The 19784-nt window shown below is 28.2% G+C and overlaps 1 protein-coding gene across 3 annotated transcripts; it reads right to left on the bottom strand.

Annotated features, from left to right (window-relative positions):
- Positions 1-312: 312 nt before the first annotated feature.
- On the bottom strand, positions 313-19724 carry LOC119611134 (phosphatidylinositol 3-kinase regulatory subunit gamma). 3 transcript variants are annotated; one of them, XR_005232042.1, is made up of 4 exons: positions 18825-19724; positions 17787-18726; positions 1428-2236; positions 313-1375 (listed from the first exon to the last, which is right to left on the bottom strand). XR_005232042.1 is itself a non-coding variant. In XM_037966613.1 (4 exons), coding segments are annotated over exons 2-4 (1665 nt in total). In that variant the 5' UTR covers positions 18826-19118; positions 19181-19724; the 3' UTR covers positions 313-1512. The 3 variants fall into 3 exon arrangements, 1 of the variants encoding a protein (XP_037822541.1); XR_005232041.1 differs by having other exon boundaries at positions 313-1355; positions 18825-19723; XM_037966613.1 differs by having other exon boundaries at positions 313-2236; positions 18825-19118; positions 19181-19724.
- Between the last annotated feature and the right edge of the window lie 60 nt (positions 19725-19784).

Here is a 19784-nt window from a genome sequence, read left to right as displayed (position 1 = left end):
CTTAATATTTACTCAAATTTTCAAAAAATCATAAATGTTCAAATTTCGAAATGAAGTTCGAATTTTCGAACATTGAAAATTTTGATAAATTAAAACAAAAATATTGTAGTTTATTCAAATTTTTAATATTTTTAAGAGAAACGCAAAAATTTTCTATTTTCGAAATTAAGTTTGAAATTTCGAACATTAAAAAAATTTTAAAATTAAGGCAAAAATATGGAAAATTATTAAAATTTTCAATATTTTTAAGAGAAACACTCAAATTTTCAATTTCGAAATTAAGTTCGAAATTTCGAATATTGAATTTTTTAGATTTCAAAGCAAAAATTTAAGCAAAATTCACATTTTAAGATATTTAAAGTAAATTTTTCAGAAGTTTCGAAAATAAAAGTGACAAATTTATCGAAAATTTAAAAATTAAAACAAGTTTCTTTTGTATTCTTTAAGAGAAAACATGTTTCCCTTAAATCTTGTTTTCTCCACTACAACCAACAATACTTAAAATAAAAATTTAAAAAAAAGAAAAGAAAATACTTAAAAAACAAACATGGGAGAGCACAAAACAAATAAACGTATAAATGTAACTTAAATGTAAATAGTAAAAATATTAGATTTATAAAACGACATATATTGAGAGAAATAAACCGCGATAACTTAAATAAAATAAATTAATAAATCTTGTTTTTTTTTTTTAACAAAATATTAAATAGTGAATACAAGATTGAAAGAAAAAAAAACCTAATAACTAATTTACATTTTTATGTATACAATAATTTAAGAATAATATTAATTAACATCAAAATTAAAACAAGCCAGAGAAAAATATTTTATATGTATATTTTATAAGTCTGTAATAATTAATATTTTCTTTTGAAAATTAACTAAACATTTTTCTCATTTTGTTTTACTCATGGTCACTTAATATATCACCCAAAATGCACCGACAATGATTTTTACAAAATCTTTTTTCTTCTTCTTTTTAAACTTTGCCTTGTTTACAAATATTTAAGTGTAAATGTATAAATGTCCAAGTATGGACCTTAGAGGCAAAATAATATAGAATTTTTTATGACAAAAAAAAAGAGATATAATAATATATTCTTATAAATCACTTTTCATAATATATAAATATATTACTTAAGTTATCAACATTTTTTTTTTAAAGATAAATCTTTTTCTTTAAGAGATTTATCATTATACATTACTTGACAAATGAAAACCAACAAAAACATAAACTGGGTTTTAAGGGGAATCACGGGTTTTTTTTAGGGAGATAAATTTATACGTACAAACAACAGCCAGCTGTAGCTTTAGTAGAAGAGATTATTTGTAATTTCTCTCTCAAGCACCACTTACTAATATAAATTTGATTTCACTGTTTACGTTTTCATTTGCAAAAAAAAAAATCATTTCATTCAAAAACTTACCCACTACAAAAATATGTATGAATGTTTGAAAATCAAACAAACAAATTAATCATTCAATCAAATTTTTAATTGAATGTTAAAACTACTACAGATTACTGCCGGGATAACTGCTAGCACCACCGCCTATAATGCTATCACCACCAATACTACTGCCACCTGCACCGCCAGCACCACTACTACTGCCATAGGAATGTGCTTGAGGCGGCGTTTGACTAGCTGCCATATCATTGACAGACATTAACGACGATGCCCCCGTTACAGCTATAGGTGCCGAGGTGGCCATGGGTGGTGTGGGCATTATCATTTCCTCTTGCAATTGTTGTTCCATTTCCTGTTGTTGACGCTCCAATTCCATTTGTTCTTTTAACTGTTGTGTTATCAGTTCTTTATTTTGATGCCAATACATGACCGGTATACTTAAGGTGGTGGTCAGTGTATCGTTGTGTTCCTCCAGCGAATTGGTGGCATAATGTTCCACTAATTTCTTGAGAGTATGATAGATATTGTAGGGTGCTGCAAAACCATAACCACTTTCGGTTTTATAAATAATACAGTGATTTATACAGTTTTTGCAGACAATCGATAAAGCGTAATGACCAGCAGAACGGGCGCGTATTAAAAAAGTACCAGTCGGTGCGCCGCAGAGTAATTCTTCGGCATCTTGTCGTGATATATCCTGTAGAAACCACATGGATTCATCGTTGTGCGGTTGTTTCGATACACTTTCGTAGCGTTGTTGCCAGGCCTCAAAACCCATTTCGATCAATTCTTTAATATCTTCGTCAGTTATGCCGAATTCTTTGAGACGTCTGTTAAGGGGAGAATAAACAAGAAAACAAATTTTAATAAAGTTTTGAAAAAATTTTATTTTTTTAATTTGCGCTTCATAAATCGTTTTTATAACTTTATTCAAAATATAGTTTAAAACTAGTGACCAAAGAATTTCACAATAATTTTAAACATTTCTTCAAAACTTCCTAAATGATGTCATACATTTTTACACAATAAAATTAAATTCTTACAATACTTACAATAATAAATATTGAGAAATATTTCTAAGAAATCAGAAAAGGACTCTTAATTAATATAAAAGTCCTTTTAACACTTTCCCAAACACTCGCACACTCACACACTTTTCTTTTAGCTAATATACATACGTACTTAAGCGTTGACCAACTTCAATTAAATCAAACAAAAGTTTTGCATTGTGATTAATTTGAGAAAATCGTGATTTCTTGTAAAAAAAAAAAAAATATCTTAACTGATCTGCCATATGTTGCTGATGTAGTTTTTCCTTTATGTTTTTTTTTTTTTTTTCTTCTTCTAAAATATTCTTTAAAAATAGAAACAATAAATCATCGTCTGATGATTATTTAATTCTAAGATAAAGTATATAGAGAGCGACAGAAAATTAAACAGCAAAAAGTCAGCTGCAGCCAACTTAAATATTAGAGAAATTAAACCAACTATGTTGCAGCAGTATTTGCACTAACTAGAAGACTGACAATTAGCCAGTCAGCTAGATGAATATACAATTTAAGGGTCAGAATACCAACTAACTAAACAACTGGCAGACAGGCAGGCGTTTTACTTGGTAACACTGCTATTGGCGAGGCAACCGAAACAGTGAAAAAAAAAAATAGCAAACAAATTCGTATAAAAACTCAACGACGACTAATAGTCTGTCGAAATTGCAATTTCTATTCTGTAATTCCTGGCCCTCCACCGTTTTCTTGTTCTTAAAGTTTTTTTTCACTTCTACTCGTTTTTGATCAATTTGTGGTTTTCAAATTGATCGACAGAAACATTTATTTATTGGTTTTTTTTTTCAGTTTTTATTAAGTAGCAATTTGTCAGTGAGTATTTTGTATTATTAACAATTCTATTGTTTATGTCATTTTAATATAAGGAGGCTTGTCATTTTTGTATAGAGCGTTTAAAAGAGAGACAGTAACAGCAGAAAACGTCAGTCTGCTCTTTTTTAATGGTTTACAAAAAAACTTGTACGTAACATTTTTTTTAATATAAATTCTTTGAAAATTATTTTTATAAATATGTATACCATGCATATACAGTGTTTAACAAAAGTAATGAGGATATCAAACTGTAATTTTAATATAAATTAATTTTGAATATTACTTTGAATTTTTAGTTGTATTCATGAATAATTAATGACTATTTGTTTATTTCAATAAAGTTTATAAAAATCAATATTTAATTACTAATTTATGCTTTTTTATTTTTGTTTTAAATAAATATTCTTTGATTTTCTCATTAAAAATTTGTTATGACAGATTACTATTAAAAGTCACTGTATTTTCTTTTCTATGTAAAAGTAAAATTATTATTAAAACTGAAATAAAAAAAATGTATCAATAAAGCTACGTGATTTTAAGCAAATGCAAAAAAGTGTGAACAGTGAAATACAGATAAAACTAACAAATATTAAATGACTTAGAAAAAGAGTTTAGAATGCTATCTATCTATCTATCTATCTATCTATCTATCTATCTATCTATCTATCTATCTATCTATCTATCTATCTATCTATCTATCTATCTATCTATCTATCTATCTATCTTCTATCTATCTATCTATCTATCTATCTATCTATCTATCTATCTATCTATCTATCTATCTATCTATCTATCTATCTATCTATCTATCTATCTATCTATCTATCTATCTATCTATCTATCTATCTATCTATCTATCTATCTATCTATCTATCTATCTATCTATCTATCTATCTATCTATCTATCTATCTATCTATCTATCTATCTATCTATCTATCTATCTATCTATCTATCTATCTATCTATCTATCTATCTATCTATCTATCTATCTATCTATATATCTATCTATCTATCTATCTATCTATCTATCTATCTATCTATCTATCTATCTATCTATCTATCTATCTATCTATCTATCTATCTATCTATCTATCTATCTATCTATCTATCTATCTATCTATCTATCTGTCTATCATCCACCTATCCACCTATCTCTTCAGTATATTTCCCATAGTTTAATGCATTTTTCTGAAAATTTCCTAAAGTTCAAACTTATCCGGTAAACACTGTAAAGTTTTGGTCATATATAAAGTCTGACCATATATTTCTTCACTGCAGCACCAACAATTATATACTCTACACACATATTTAATTGTTAGTTGCTAAATGTGACTCACCAATTAAGTACTGCAAGCAGCAGAACATGCTGAATATATCAGCCGAATAAAATAAAAATTGAAATCAAACAAATACATCAAACCGTCACCTTCAAAACTCAATTAGAAAAAAAAAAAAAAAACAGCAAACACGAGTGTAAGAAAGGGACCGAGAATAAAAGTGAATTTAATTGCTTTTATATGTAAGAAATTCAGGAAAAAAAAAACACTGTTCTATCTAGCTAGACAGAGCGACGACAATAATAAAAATGTTTATTTGGTTGATATTTTGACTGACTTGTTATATGAGCGATTTAATTTTTTCCAATACATAGAGTCTCACTTTAAGAAACTCTTGATATTGGTGGCGGTATACATAGGTTTATTGGTTGCTTTTGGTGGTTATGACGGTGCTAATGTGGTTGTGATGGTAATGCTGTGGTGTGGTCTGATGAAGAAATGTTTTTTTAAATGTCTATAATAAATAAATATTAAAAAGAAAAAATTGAAATAAATAAATAATTGTAACCTAGCGATAAAAGATTCCATTACATACAATATGAAAAATATTATGCAAGTTTCCCCCGATATGAATCGACGAATGGCAAACAGGGTTTTTAAATTAGAATTGTTAATTAAAGGTTTGTGCATTTTTTTGTTTGAAGGTGTAAACAAATTTTGTCTCTGTAGTTTTTATTTATATAATTAATTTCCTAGCTGCAGCTTGTTTTTAAATATTACAACATGGGTAACTTATAATATGATACATCCTTTAGTACATATGTATATATTGCTTACAAGTGGAGGAAACTTTCAGTATTGACATGAGTTTCGAAGTTTAAAAAAATTACAATTTCATAGAATTTTCATAAATGGACCATAGCAAACTAACCTTGTAAACCTACCTAAATTAGAAAATATATATATTTTATTTGAATAACACATCTTCAAATAGCACCTAGTGCTAAAATAAATTTGTTTTATTTAATTTTTTTCGCTAAGTTAATAATTTGATAAGTTAAAAAAATCTTTATATATTTTAAAGGGGGAAAGAAAATTGATAATGACATCACGTTGACATTTTTAATTGTGTAAGGGGTATGGGGGTAGACCACAAAGTTTAATAAATTACTGGTCTTTCGAATTTGAAATAATCATTTTGATAAAATAAAACAAATTAATAAATTTTAGGTTATTAAATTATCTTTATAGTGTTTTTTTATACTGAACACACTCAATTGATTTAATTTTTAATCTAAGCAGAAATGTGCACTTTTTTATCAGAAATTTCCATTTACTCTTGTGAGAAAAACTACACACTAGACTATAGACTAGAGTATAGACTAGACTATAGACTAGACTATAGACTAGACTATAGACTAGACTATAGACTAGACTATAGACTAGACTATAGACTAGACTATAGACTATACTATAGACTATACTATAGACTATACTATAGACTAGACTATAGACTAGACTATAGACTCGACTATAGGCTAGACTAGACTACTATAGACTAGACTATAGACTAGACTATAGACTAGACTATAGACTAGACTATAGACTAGACTATAGACTAGACTAGACTATAGACTAGACTATAGACTAGACTATAGACTAGACTATAGACTAGACTATAGACTAGACTATAGACTAAACTATAGACTAGACTATAGACTAACTATAGACTATAGACTAGACTATAGACTAGACTATAGACTAGACTATAGACTAGACTATAGACTAGACTATAGACTAGACTATAGACTAGACTATAGACTAGACTATAGACTAGACTATAGACTAGACTATAGACTAGACTATAGACTAGACTATAGACTAGACTATAGACTAGACTATAGACTAGACTATAGACTAGACTATAGACTAGACTATAGACTAGACTAGACTAGACTATAGACTAGACTATAGACTAGACTATAGACTAGACTATAGACTAGACTATAGACTAGACTATAGACTAGACTATAGACTAGACTATAGACTAGACTATAGACTAGACTATAGACTAGACTATAGACTAGACTATAGACTAGACTATAGACAGACTATAGACTAGACTATAGACTAGACTATAGACTAGACTATAGACTAGACTATAGACTAGACTATAGACTAGACTATAGACTAGACTATAGACTAGACTATAGACTAGACTATAGACTAGACTATAGACTAGACTATAGACTAGACTATAGACTAGACTATAGACTAGACTATAGACTAGACTATAGACTAGACTATAGACTAGACTATAGACTAGACTATAGACTAGACTATAGACTAGACTATAGACTAGACTATGACTAGACTATAGACTAGACTATAGACTAGACTATAGACTAGACTATAGACTAGACTATAGACTAGACTAGACTAGACTATAGACTAGACTATAGACTAGACTATAGACTACTAGACTAGACTTAGACTAGACTATAGACTAGACTATAGACTAGACTTTAGACTAGACTTTAGACTAGACTTTAGACTAGACTTTAGACTATACTATAGACTAGACTATAGACTAGACTATAGACTAGACTATAGACTAGACTAGACTAGACTAGACTATAGACTAGACTATAGACTAGACTATAGACTAGACTATAGACTAGACTATAGACTAGACTATAGACTAGACTATAGACTAGACTATAGACTAGACTATAGACTAGACTATAGACTAGACTATAGACTAGACTATAGACTAGACTATAGACTAGACTATAGACTAGACTATAGACTAGACTATAGACTAGACTATAGACTAGACTATAGACTAGACTATAGACTAGACTATAGACTAGACTATAGACTAGACTATAGACTAGACTATAGACTAGACTATAGACTAGACTAGACTATAGACTAGACTATAGACTAGACTATAGACTAGACTATAGACTAGACTATAGACTAGACTATAGACTAGACTATAGACTAGACTATAGACTAGACTATAGACTAGACTATAGACTAGACTATAGACTAGACTATAGACTAGACTATAGACTAGACTATAGACTAGACTATAGACTAGACTATAGACTAGACTATAGACTAGACTATAGACTAGACTATAGACTAGACTCTAGACTAGACTATAGACTAGACGAGTCCAGTCTGTAGTTTTTCTCCCAAACGAAAATCTCTGAAATTTCTAGTATAATCTATGGTTTTAGTCTATAAAAGAAACAAACAGTACTCTTTGACTATCGGTCACATTAAAAAATTTTGAAATCATTGCCCTATATGTACATACCGCACAGAGTTATCAGTCTAATATTCAATATATTTACATACATATATAACTTATAATTGTGATATTTTAAACGTGATTGGTTGTGAAATCGCATATATTATTGACAAATGTGTGCGGTGTTTTTTTTTTTTACAACGAGTATAAGTATTTAATACTCAAGTGGAAATTGTTCAGATTACACAATTACAATAAAATGTCATTTATAATCAATAATATATTTTGCACAAGCTTAATATTAAAATTATGAAAAAAATGAGAGTTCTATATTCGGCTGTGCCGATTCTTAAATACTCTTCATCAATACGTCTTTTATGAAAACTAATTAAAAATGCCTGCTGGAAAACGAAAAAGTACCAGAAAGTCCAGTAAAAGTTTTTTTAATTTTTTCTCATCCCTACTTTCTCACACACAATTTTCCATCTATAAGTTTGGTAATATCAAAACAATAACATAACAACACGCATTTTCGGAGGTTGATTATAAATAGGAAACATTTCGAAAGCATGTTTGAAAGAGTTATTAAAGGTTTTGATCCCGTGGGCCATGGCTTAATCGACTACGTTAACTATAAGGTCACAGAATATATATATTTTATAGGGTCAGAATATTATATTATAGAAATTACAAACGAAATGGCTAATATATGTATTTATGTAGCCCTCACACGAAGATGAAAGGTAGAAAAAAACAAAATTAAATAAAAATACAAAGACATACTTTTTTATACATAATTATTAAATGAATTTTACCTATTGGATTAATGTTTGATAAAAATAATTGACAAAAAAAGATATCAAAAGTCAATGATTTCTTAATTATTAAGCCCACAAAATAAATTGATAATTCAAACGTGTGCATTGGAATAAAAAAAAGAAAAACCCTTATTATTAAAACAGCCTGTATTTTTTTAAAAGAAAATATTTATTCTTTGAATTTATTTAAAATAGAGTTTGAAATATATTTGTTCATTTATGAACATTTAAATACACTTTAAATATTGGCAGTCAATTAAAGTTCATATTTTTTTAGGAATTTCAAATTAAACATTCAATGCTAATTATTTATTGTATTTATTAATATATAAATTAGCTTTTGATTACTAAACAGCTTAGTAACAAAAAGTACAAGGTATTGCAAATAAAAAAGGGGCATATTTATGTAAATGAAAATATTAGTAATATAATTTAATTATTTTAATGTTTGTTTAACTTATAGACACATAAGACATGTCTCATCATTGGAAAGAAGAAACATTTTTTTAAAGAAAGTAAATTTATCAATTGAAAAGTTTCTAGAAAATTAAAAATATTTATCAAGCACTTTTGAAATTAAGTATTCTTTAACAAATATAAATTTAAAATCTTCTGAAATGCATAAAAAATAATTTCCCATTAACAATCAATCATTTTTATATTTTTCATTGTTTAATAAAAATTTGCATTGCCTTTAATAATAAGTGCGAACAAACAAAGGCCATGTTTAAGTGATCAAGTAACCCACATGTTACTTTGATTTTTACCATAGTAATTAGGTGATATAGAAGTTAGTCATACCGTTTGTAATACCGCAATTCTTAGCCCTAAAATCATGTCACGAATATTAGTGCAGTATTTTAGTACTTTTTTCCATAGTCTAGTCTACAGTCAAGTCTATAGTCTAGTCTATAGTCTAGAATATAGTCTAGTATACAGTCTAGTCTATAGTCTAGTCTATAGTTTAGAATATAGTCTAGTATACAGTCTAGTCTATAGTCTAGTCTATAGTCTAGTCTATAGTCTTATCTATATTCTAGTCTATATTCTAGTCTATAGTCTAGTCTATAGTCTAGTCTATATTCTAGTCTATAGTCTAGTATATAGTCTAGTCTATAGTCTAGACTATAGACTAGACTATAGACTAGACTATAGACTAGACTAGACTATAGACTAGACTATAGACTAGACTATAGACTAGACTATAGACTAGACTATAGACTAGACTATAGACTAGACTATAGACTAGACTATAGACTAGACTAGACTAGACTATAGACTAGACTATAGACTAGACTATAGACTAGACTATAGACTAGACTATAGACTAGACTATAGACTAGACTATAGACTAGACTATAGACTAGACTATAGACTAGACTATAGACTAGACTATAGACTAGACTATAGACTAGACTATAGACTAGACTATAGACTAGACTATAGACTAGACTATAGACTAGACTATAGACTAGACTATAGACTAGACTAATAGACTAGACTATAGACTAGACTATAGACTAGACTATAGACTAGACTATAGACTAGACTATAGACTAGACTATAGACTAGACTATAGACTAGACTATAGACTAGACTATAGACTAGACTATAGACTAGACTATAGACTAGACTATAGACTAGACTATAGACTAGACTATAGACTAGACTATAGACTAGACTATAGACTAGACTATAGACTAGACTATAGACTAGACTATAGACTAGACTATAGACTAGACTATAGACTAGACTATAGACTAGACTATAGACTAGACTATAGACTAGACTATAGACTAGACTATAGACTAGACTATAGACTAGACTATAGACTAGACTATAGACTAGACTATAGACTAGACTATAGACTAGACTATAGACTAGACTATAGACTAGACTATAGACTAGACTATAGACTAGACTATAGACTAGACTATAGACTAGACTATAGACTAGACTATAGACTAGACTATAGACTAGACTATAGACTAGACTATAGACTAGACTATAGACTAGACTATAGACTAGACTATAGACTAGACTATAGACTAGACTATAGACTAGACTATAGACTATAGACTAGACTATAGACTAGACTATAGACTAGACTATAGACTAGACTATAGACTAGACTATAGACTAGACTATAGACTAGACTATAGACTAGACTATAGACTAGACTATAGACTAGACTATAGACTAGACTATATAGTCTAGTCTATAGACTAGACTATAGACTAGACTATAGACTAGACTATAGACTAGACTATAGACTAGACTATAGACTAGACTATAGACAAGACTATAGACTAGACTATAGACTAGACTATAGATTAGACTATAGACTAGACTATAGACTAGACTATAGACTAGACTATAGACTAGACTATATAGTCTAGTCTATAGACTAGACTATATAGTCTAGTCTATAGACTAGACTATATACTATAGACTAGACTATAGACTAGTCTATAGACTAGACTATATACTATAGACTAGACTATAGACTAGTCTATAGTCTAGTCTATAGTCTAGTCTATAGTCTAGTCTATAGACTAGACTATAGACTAGACTAGTCTAGTCTATAGTCTAGTCTATAGTCTAATCTATAGTCTAGTCTATAGTCTAGTCTATAGTTTAGTCTATAGTCTAGTCTATAGTCTAGTCTATAGTCTAGTCTATAGTCTAGTCTATAGTCTAGTCTATAGTCTAGTCTATAGTCTAGTCTATAGTCTAGTCTATAGTCTAGTCTATAGTCTAGTCTATAGTCTAGTCTATAGTCTAGTCTATAGTCTAGTCTATAGTCTAGTCTATCTCTAGTCTATAGTCTAGTCTATAGTCTAGTCTATAGTCTAGTCTATAGTCTAGTCTATAGTCTAGTCTATAGTCTAGTCTATAGTCTAGTCTATAGTCTAGTCTATAGTCTAGTCTATAGTCTAGTCTATAGTCTAGTCTATAGTCTAGTCTATAGTCTAGTCTATAGTCTAGTCTATAGTCTAGTCTATAGTCTAGTCTATAGTCTAGTCTATAGTCTAGTCTATAGTCTAGTCTATAGTCTAGTCTATAGTCTAGTCTATAGTCTAGTCTATAGTCTAGTCTATAGTCTAGTCTATAGTCTAGTCTATAGTCTAGTCTATAGTCTAGTCTATAGTCTAGTCTATAGTCTAGTCTATAGTCTAGTCTATAGTCTAGTCTATAGTCTAGTCTATAGTCTAGTCTATAGTCTAGTCTATAGTCTAGTCTATAGTCTAGTCTATAGTCTAGTCTATAGTCTAGTCTATAGTCTAGTCTATAGTCTAGTCTATAGTCTAGTCTATAGTCTAGTCTATAGTCTAGTCTATAGTCTAGTCTATAGTCTAGTCTATAGTCTAGTCTATAGTCTAGTCTAGTCTATAGTCTAGTCTATAGTCTAGTCTATAGTCTAGTCTATAGTCTAGTCTATAGTCTAGTCTATAGTCTAGTCTATAGTCTAGTCTATAGTCTAGTCTATAGTCTAGTCTATAGTCTAGTCTATAGTCTAGTCTATAGTCTAGTCTATAGTCTAGTCTATAGTCTAGTCTATAGTCTAGTCTATAGTCTAGTCTATAGTCTAGTCTAGTCTAGTCTAGTATAGTGTATCTATCTATCCATCTATCTATCTATCTATCTATCTATCTATCTATCTATCTATCTATCTATATATCTATCTATCTATCTATCTATCTATCTATCTATCTATCTATCTATCTATCTATCTATCTATCTATCTATCTATCTATCTATCTACCTATCTATCTATCTATCTATCTATCTATCTATCTATCTATCTATCTATCTATCTATCTATCTATCTATCTATCTATCTATCTATCTATCTATCTATCTATCTATCTTTCTATCTATCTATTTATCTACTTTCATTTTTTATCTATGAATAAAAAACTACCTACAGATAACTTTCTATGAAATCATTGTTAAAAATGCAATTCCCCTCAGCTACACTCATCAACAGTTGAGAAGGCTTCATTTTCTTTTCTAATCAAAAAACAAATATTTAATCACATTAAAATGATTAAATCATATATATAAGTGTATATTGATAAAGAACGAATGATTATAATCTTGTATATAAGAATCCCATTAGACATACTGGCAGACGACGACGTGCAAACCGGCATAACATAGCTAAATGAAAATCTGATAAAAAAAACCCAAAAAATGTAAATAATTTAATTTTAATCGCATTTCTCATATTGTTTCTAAGAGCAGCACGGAGAAATTATGTGCAAAAACAAACATCTAATCTTAATTTAATTGAAAGTGTCCTATATTTATAATTGCGCAGTTAAAAATAAATTTGTATTACAAGTTATACTATGTATGAGAGTGTATGTATGTATGTATGTACGTTTGTATATAAATATGTACATAACTATATACAAAATTTTTATAAATAAAAATCTTTAGGTTTATAAATGTTTTTAAAATCGTGTGTGTAGTAGCTACATATGTATGTTTGATATAAATCGGTTTTTTTTTCTTTGTTATTTTAAAACATTGCAAAATTTTGAAAAAAATCAAATTTAAGAAGAGTTTTTTTAAAAACAATCTTTTTAAAAATATGTTAGATATTTCGAAGATTGTGAGGATTCATAAGAATAAATATAATTTGAAGTTAAAGTCGAAGATATGTTTGAATATTTCTTCAAACCATTAAAATGATCTTGAGGATTTTTGAAATTAAAATTTCTGCTTTATTTGAGATAATTTGAGATAAATTTTAAACATTTTTCAATGTTCAAATGTTCATAATTTAAAAATGTAAGAAAAGCTTTTAAGCATTTTAATGTAATTTCTTACCATGTTTGTATAAGCTTTATAAAATCTGCCGAATAGGTTAAAACTTTTTAAATGTAACTTCAGTTATTACGATTCCCAAAAGTTATTTAGTAATTCCCGAAAGTTTATGGAAATTCTGCATATATTCCTTTTGGTCATTAAAAACGCCATTTTAATAAATTTTGTCCCCTAAAACCTTTTCTACGAAAATTTACTGAATTTACTGTCATCTAGAGAAAAAAAGTGGTAAAAATAATTGTATTTTGCTGATAAGATTGTTTAAATGCCATAAGTGTAAAAACACAAAGAATTCTTTTGTCAAACATTTTATATCAATTCGCATTACAAGCTTGTTTTTCATATGCACTTTTTTAAGTACTTAACTTTACATTACCCGTACATATTCTGATATATTCCATCATAAATATTATACATATGTATATGTTTAAGTTATAAAAATAACATATTGAAATAATAAATGCGCAAAATGTAATTTAAAACGAAGTAAAGAAGAATTTTTTTATTTACTTCAATTTATATTTTCAAAAATTAGCTGATAATTGACAATACGAAGAGGAGTAGTTGAAAAGAGAAAATAAAACATCAGGGGAAGATTGCAAATTTAAAAAAATTAAAGCTTAAATAACATTTTTAACACTTTCTTAATTCATTATTTTGATATTGTTACATTTACTTTAAGAGGTGATTGATTGTACTGTTTTTTGTTATAACGTCATGACTTCTATAAATTTCATATTTATGATTCTAGTTAAGATTGTGAAAATAGGAACCATCTTCATCATGAGTCATTTTATTTATACGTTAAAAATACATACTTTGTTGCTATGAGTTAGGAACACTTGCACTTGTTCAACATATGAGTAAAATTCGTAGTTTTCAACCTACCAGTTATCTAAGTATCTATCTATCTATCTATCTATCTATCTATCTATCTATCTATCTATCTATCTGTCTATCTATCTATCTATCTATCTATCTATCTATCTATCTATCTATCTATCTATCTATCTATCTATCTATCTATCTATCTATCTATCTATCTATCTATCTATCTATCTATCTATCTATCTGTCTATTTATCATCTATCTATCTATCTATCTATCTATCTATCTATCTATCTATCTATCTATCTATCTATCTATCTATCTATCTATCTATCTATCTATCTATCTATCTATCTATCTATCTATCTATCTATCTATCTATCTATCTATCTATCTATCCATCTATCTATCTATCTATCTATCTATCTATCTATCTATCTATCTATCTATCTATCTATCTATCTATCTATCTATCTATCTATCTATCTATCTATCTATCTATCTATCCATCCATCTATCTATCTATCTAACTATCTATTTATCTACCTATCTATCTATCTATCTATCTATCTATCTATCTATCTATCTATCTATCTATCTATCTATCTATCTATCTATCTATCTATCTATCTATCTATCTATCTATCTATCTATCTATCTATCTATCTATCTATCTATCTATCTATCTATCAATCTATCAATCTATCAATCTATCAATCTATCAATCTATCAATCTATCATATCTATCTATCTATCTATCTATCTATCTATCTATCTATCTATCTATCTATCTATCTATCTATCTACCTACCTACCTACCTACCTACCTACCTACCTACCTACCTACCTACCTACCTATCTATCTATCTATCTATCTATCTATCTATCTATCTATCTATCTATCTATCTATCTATCTATCTATCTATCTATCTATCTATCTATCTATCTATCTATCTATCTATCTATCTATCTATCTATCTATCTATCTATCTATCTATCTATCTATCTATCTATCTATCTATCTATCTATCTATCTATCTATCTATCTATTTATCTACCTATCTATCCACCTATCTATCTATCCACCTATCTATCTATCTATCTATCTATCTATCTATCTATCTATCTATCTATCTATCTATCTATCTATCTATCTATCTATCTATCTATCTATCTATCTATCTATCTATCTATCTATCTATCTATCTATCTATCTATCTATCTATCTATCTATCTATCTATCTATCTATCTATCTATCTATCTATCTATCTATCTATCTATCTATCTATCTATCTATCTATCTATCTATCAATCAAAAAGGTTTATAACGTCATGACTTCTGTAAATTTCTTATTAATAACCCTAATAAAGATTGAAAAAAATACATACAAATCATCACCTTTATTATGAGTCATTTCATTCTAACGTTCTAACGTAGTTGCTAGGAGTTAGGTATACGTAAAATATTTTATGACATATGAACTCTACGAACTCTTTAACCAGCCAATTAGCACGTATCCCTATTAGTTCTAATAAAAGATAACAACAACTACATTTACTTATGTATGTATTCCTTCAATGACTGACGTAACTAGTCATTTGATTACAACAATTAATAAAAAACTACAATTTCATAATTAAAGGAAATTAAAAAAAAAAAAGAACTTCATCCAGCAAATTTTAAATAAGTCACACAAAGACGTGACTTACTTAAGGTTTAACAGCTCTTATTACAATTTTTAAAAGGAAAATTTCATAAAAAAAATATTCTTTTCCATTTAAAATTTTTGCATATGGTGGCATATTTCTATAAACCACAAAAAAAAGGAATTGTTTATAATTCATTCATTTTTCTGCATAAACATATGATTGCAAATGTTATATTGTAAACAATTTTGTAGCTATAGATTACTATTGAAATGATACACATTTATAGTTGTGAGATTTTCATTATTAGTTTTGTTTTCTATTATTTGAATCCTAACCTACCATAATCTTTAAAACAATATGATATAACTGGGTACATACTTTAACTACACTATCATTTTAGAGATAATGAAACGTAAAACAGCTGTCAACAGCAATTTTTAGTAATTATGTATTGTAGTTGTTAAAACAATAGAAAAAGTGCAGTATTAATTTGTTAAATTGTATTTCAAGAGTTAAATACAAAGTTTTGCAAAATTTACAATATGATAAGATTTGTTTAAATAGTAAATTTAAAGAGCTCAAAGGAAAGTTTTTTTTTATTAATTCGTATTTTTCATAGAAAATATTTATTTTAAGTTTTCTTTTATAATTTTGTTTTAAGAAAAGTATGCTTTAAAGCTTAAGAATGTTTGAATTATTTTAAATAATTGCTTAGCGGTTAAGTAAAGTTAGTGCTAGGCAATAGTCACTGTTAGCTAGTTGTCTTTGCCCTCGTTTGATTATTTCACCTTCATGAACAAACATAAAAACTTCTCCTAAAGATGGAAAACTTTGTATAGCCCTTAAAAAACATTTTAAAATAAATTGCAATCTGTTAGCACATCTGTTAACAGGTATTTAAATGTTAATGTTAATGATTTAATGAAATATATAAATACACAAATGACGCACATGTGAAAAAAGTGTGGCTTTTATAATGAACTAATGCTGTGATAAATTTATATCAATATTTGCACATGCATAGTTTTTTTGTACTTATGAATTAATAAGCATATCTAAGAAAAAAAAAGTGTACACGTTTAAATTTAAACATTATATTGCTTAAGTATCTTTAAATTAAATGGTAATGGTTCAAATAAAAATAATAAAAGTTTTAAATTTGGGACTAAATTATTAGAAACTTTTGATATGTATTTGGAAAAGTAGTTTAATTTCCAATCATTCTTGGGATCGAATAAAATATCATAAGATGGATGCATATTCGAACAAAACATTCTTTATTAATATTGTTCTACTATAATGAGCACTCTTTTCCATTTTTAATAATATCCCTCTTAAATTATAAAAAGTATTTAAGCCTTTAAATTAATAAAGAAGCAACAAAAAAGTGGCTTTAATTAAAGAAATGATGGTTATATATAAATAATTTAATTTTTTTATGGTTAAAACATTTCAATTTTTGATTTTTTATAAAGTAAGCAACAACACGGCGTCATCAAAATATAATTTTTATAGCGACGAACAGGTTGTTGACCCCCCGCAATATTTTGGTTGGATAGAAATAAAATGTAGCCAAAAATGGATACAATTTTTTTTAATTTCGTTTAATAATATTTGAGAAAAATGCAAACACATGCATTTACATTTTACCTTTAAAAATAATTAAAAATTGTAAAGGAAATTTCTAAAGAAAACATTCAATATACTCCTTTATCCCACAATAACAATAAATTATTACATACTTAAAACGCTAACTACATATAACACAATGTTCAACTAGAACGTTTACAATAAATCCTTCTTTTTAAATAATTTAACTAAATACTCACTCAATATATTTCTCTTTTCTCATATTAAGAGTTTGTAGTTCCGGTTTAGCTGCATTAATTTGTCGTTCCAATGCTTTGTAGTCTTCTTTCTTATTTTCAACATAACGATTTAGCTTGTTCATTTCAGCACAGAGATCATTGAGATGAGCCTTCATAGCGGCAGCATTAAGCTGCAACTGTTCTTGTTCCAAATGGCGGGTTGTTTGAGAATTTATTGTGGCGGAGGCGGCAACGGAAGAGGAGTTAGTGTTTAACGACGATGACAATGTATTCGTTGTTGAAGAGGAATTGAGGTTCGTATTTGTACCGACCTGCGGTGGATTATTGATAAATGTTTCCAATAGTTTAATTTGGGACTGAAACATTTTCTCCGCCCTTAGAAATACTTCCTGGTGCAGTTTTTTATCATTTAATTCGGTTTCAATGGATTTAAAAACCTTTAACTTTTGATCCAAACTCTGTTGATGTTTATTGAGTCGGTGGTGTATGACCAGAAACTGTTCGGCCATTATGCGTAAATCGGCATTGGGCTGTAGTTCTTCTTCTTCGATGGGACGTATAATGGGATTGCTTAGGGTAATATCCAAAGTTTTGTTGTAAAGTTTCAAAGAATTCGCTTTATAGTAGTTGATTAACTCCACCACCGAGTTGAATTTGCAATCCACAAAACCATATTTTCCATTTAAATGGCAAATTTTTATTAATTTTTCCGTGCCATCTTTTATGAGGGTAAGAGTGTATTCTCCTTCTTTGGACAGGGCATCACGTACCAAAAAACTACCATCTGGTTTGCCGCTTAGGATGTTTTTAACATCCTCTCGACTGATTTTGCCCCAATACCATTCTACATTGCGTAGTTCTTCCGCATTTTCATCTAAGGTTGGTCCACTCCCTGGAGGCTGAGGCCTCATAGTAGAATAATGAAATGGTGAAGTATACACTAGAAAATAATATGAATTGAATTAGATTTTTGCTTGGTTTTACATTTTAAGTGTGTTTGGTTTGAGTAAATTTGCCAAAACGAAAAGAAATACTTACTGTTTGTGTATATGTATGTAAATTGTAGGTGTAAAATGATTTGACAGGAAAACTGTTTATTGTTGTAGTTACTTAAAAAATTTCTCTACAAGTTTCCTGTTAATATTTGTTTTGTTGTTGTTATTGTTGCCTTTTTAACGATACTCTTGTGGTTTTTTCTCTTGTATTTTCTTGTTGACAATTCTCTGACATCAAATCCTCCTTTTCTCATTGATCATCTCTTCTTCTAAATCACCTTCTTCTTCGTTTTCTATATTTCTCTTTTCCTTTTTAACCCTTCTTACTTTTTTTATACTTTTAAAAAAGATATTTTTTTAATTTGTATAGAGTAATTTCTTTTTAATACCCGGACTCACTTTGCACTCACGTAGTCATTAACGTTGTATTCTTTTTCATATTATTTTTTGCTCGTTAAAAATTATTAAACAAAAGAAACACAAAAAATTATATTATGTGTATTGTGCACTGGCAGGCAGGCAATAAGTAGTAATAAGTTATAATAAATATAAATAGTAGTATGTTCGCGGGGGAAGATTATTAATTTGTATTAATTTTATATTTTTTACATTCTAAGCGCAACACCCTGATCCACCATCCATACGCGTGTTTAAGTTTGCACAAAACATTTTAGTTTTTTCCATTTCTTCCGTACTGACCTTGCCTTATACACAATATATTTATTAATTTATACTTTTCTTACGATTTTTTACTTTTTTTATTGCATTACATTTGTATGTAACATTTTCCGTATGAATTTTCTTTTTTCCTGTTCGCTCTGGTCAAATTTATGAGCAATTGATAATTTTTTCAGTCGTATTATAAAAAAGTTGAGGAGGAGTAAAATAAGTAGTAGTTGAAGAAGAAAAAAAACTGGCTTCGTGATTTTTTTCTGCTGCTACGGCTAAAAAAAAAATGAAAACCTGTGCACAGAGATCTGCGGCAACAAAAAATAAGACGACG

The sequence above is a fragment of the Lucilia sericata genome, unplaced genomic scaffold (genome assembly GCF_015586225.1).
Source record: "Lucilia sericata isolate MDLA Ls3-8-SP2 unplaced genomic scaffold, ASM1558622v1 Contig001371F_arrow, whole genome shotgun sequence".
In the NCBI taxonomy this organism is placed as follows: domain Eukaryota; kingdom Metazoa; phylum Arthropoda; class Insecta; order Diptera; family Calliphoridae; genus Lucilia; species Lucilia sericata.
This window is presented reverse-complemented; position numbering and strand designations above follow the sequence as displayed.

Coding starts and splice junctions, on each gene's coding strand:
- LOC119611134 (XM_037966613.1), bottom strand. Junction 2,237..17,786: donor AGAAAAGAGAAATATATTGA/GTGAGTATTTAG, acceptor TCCCCTTAACAG/ACGTCTCAAAGAATTCGGCA.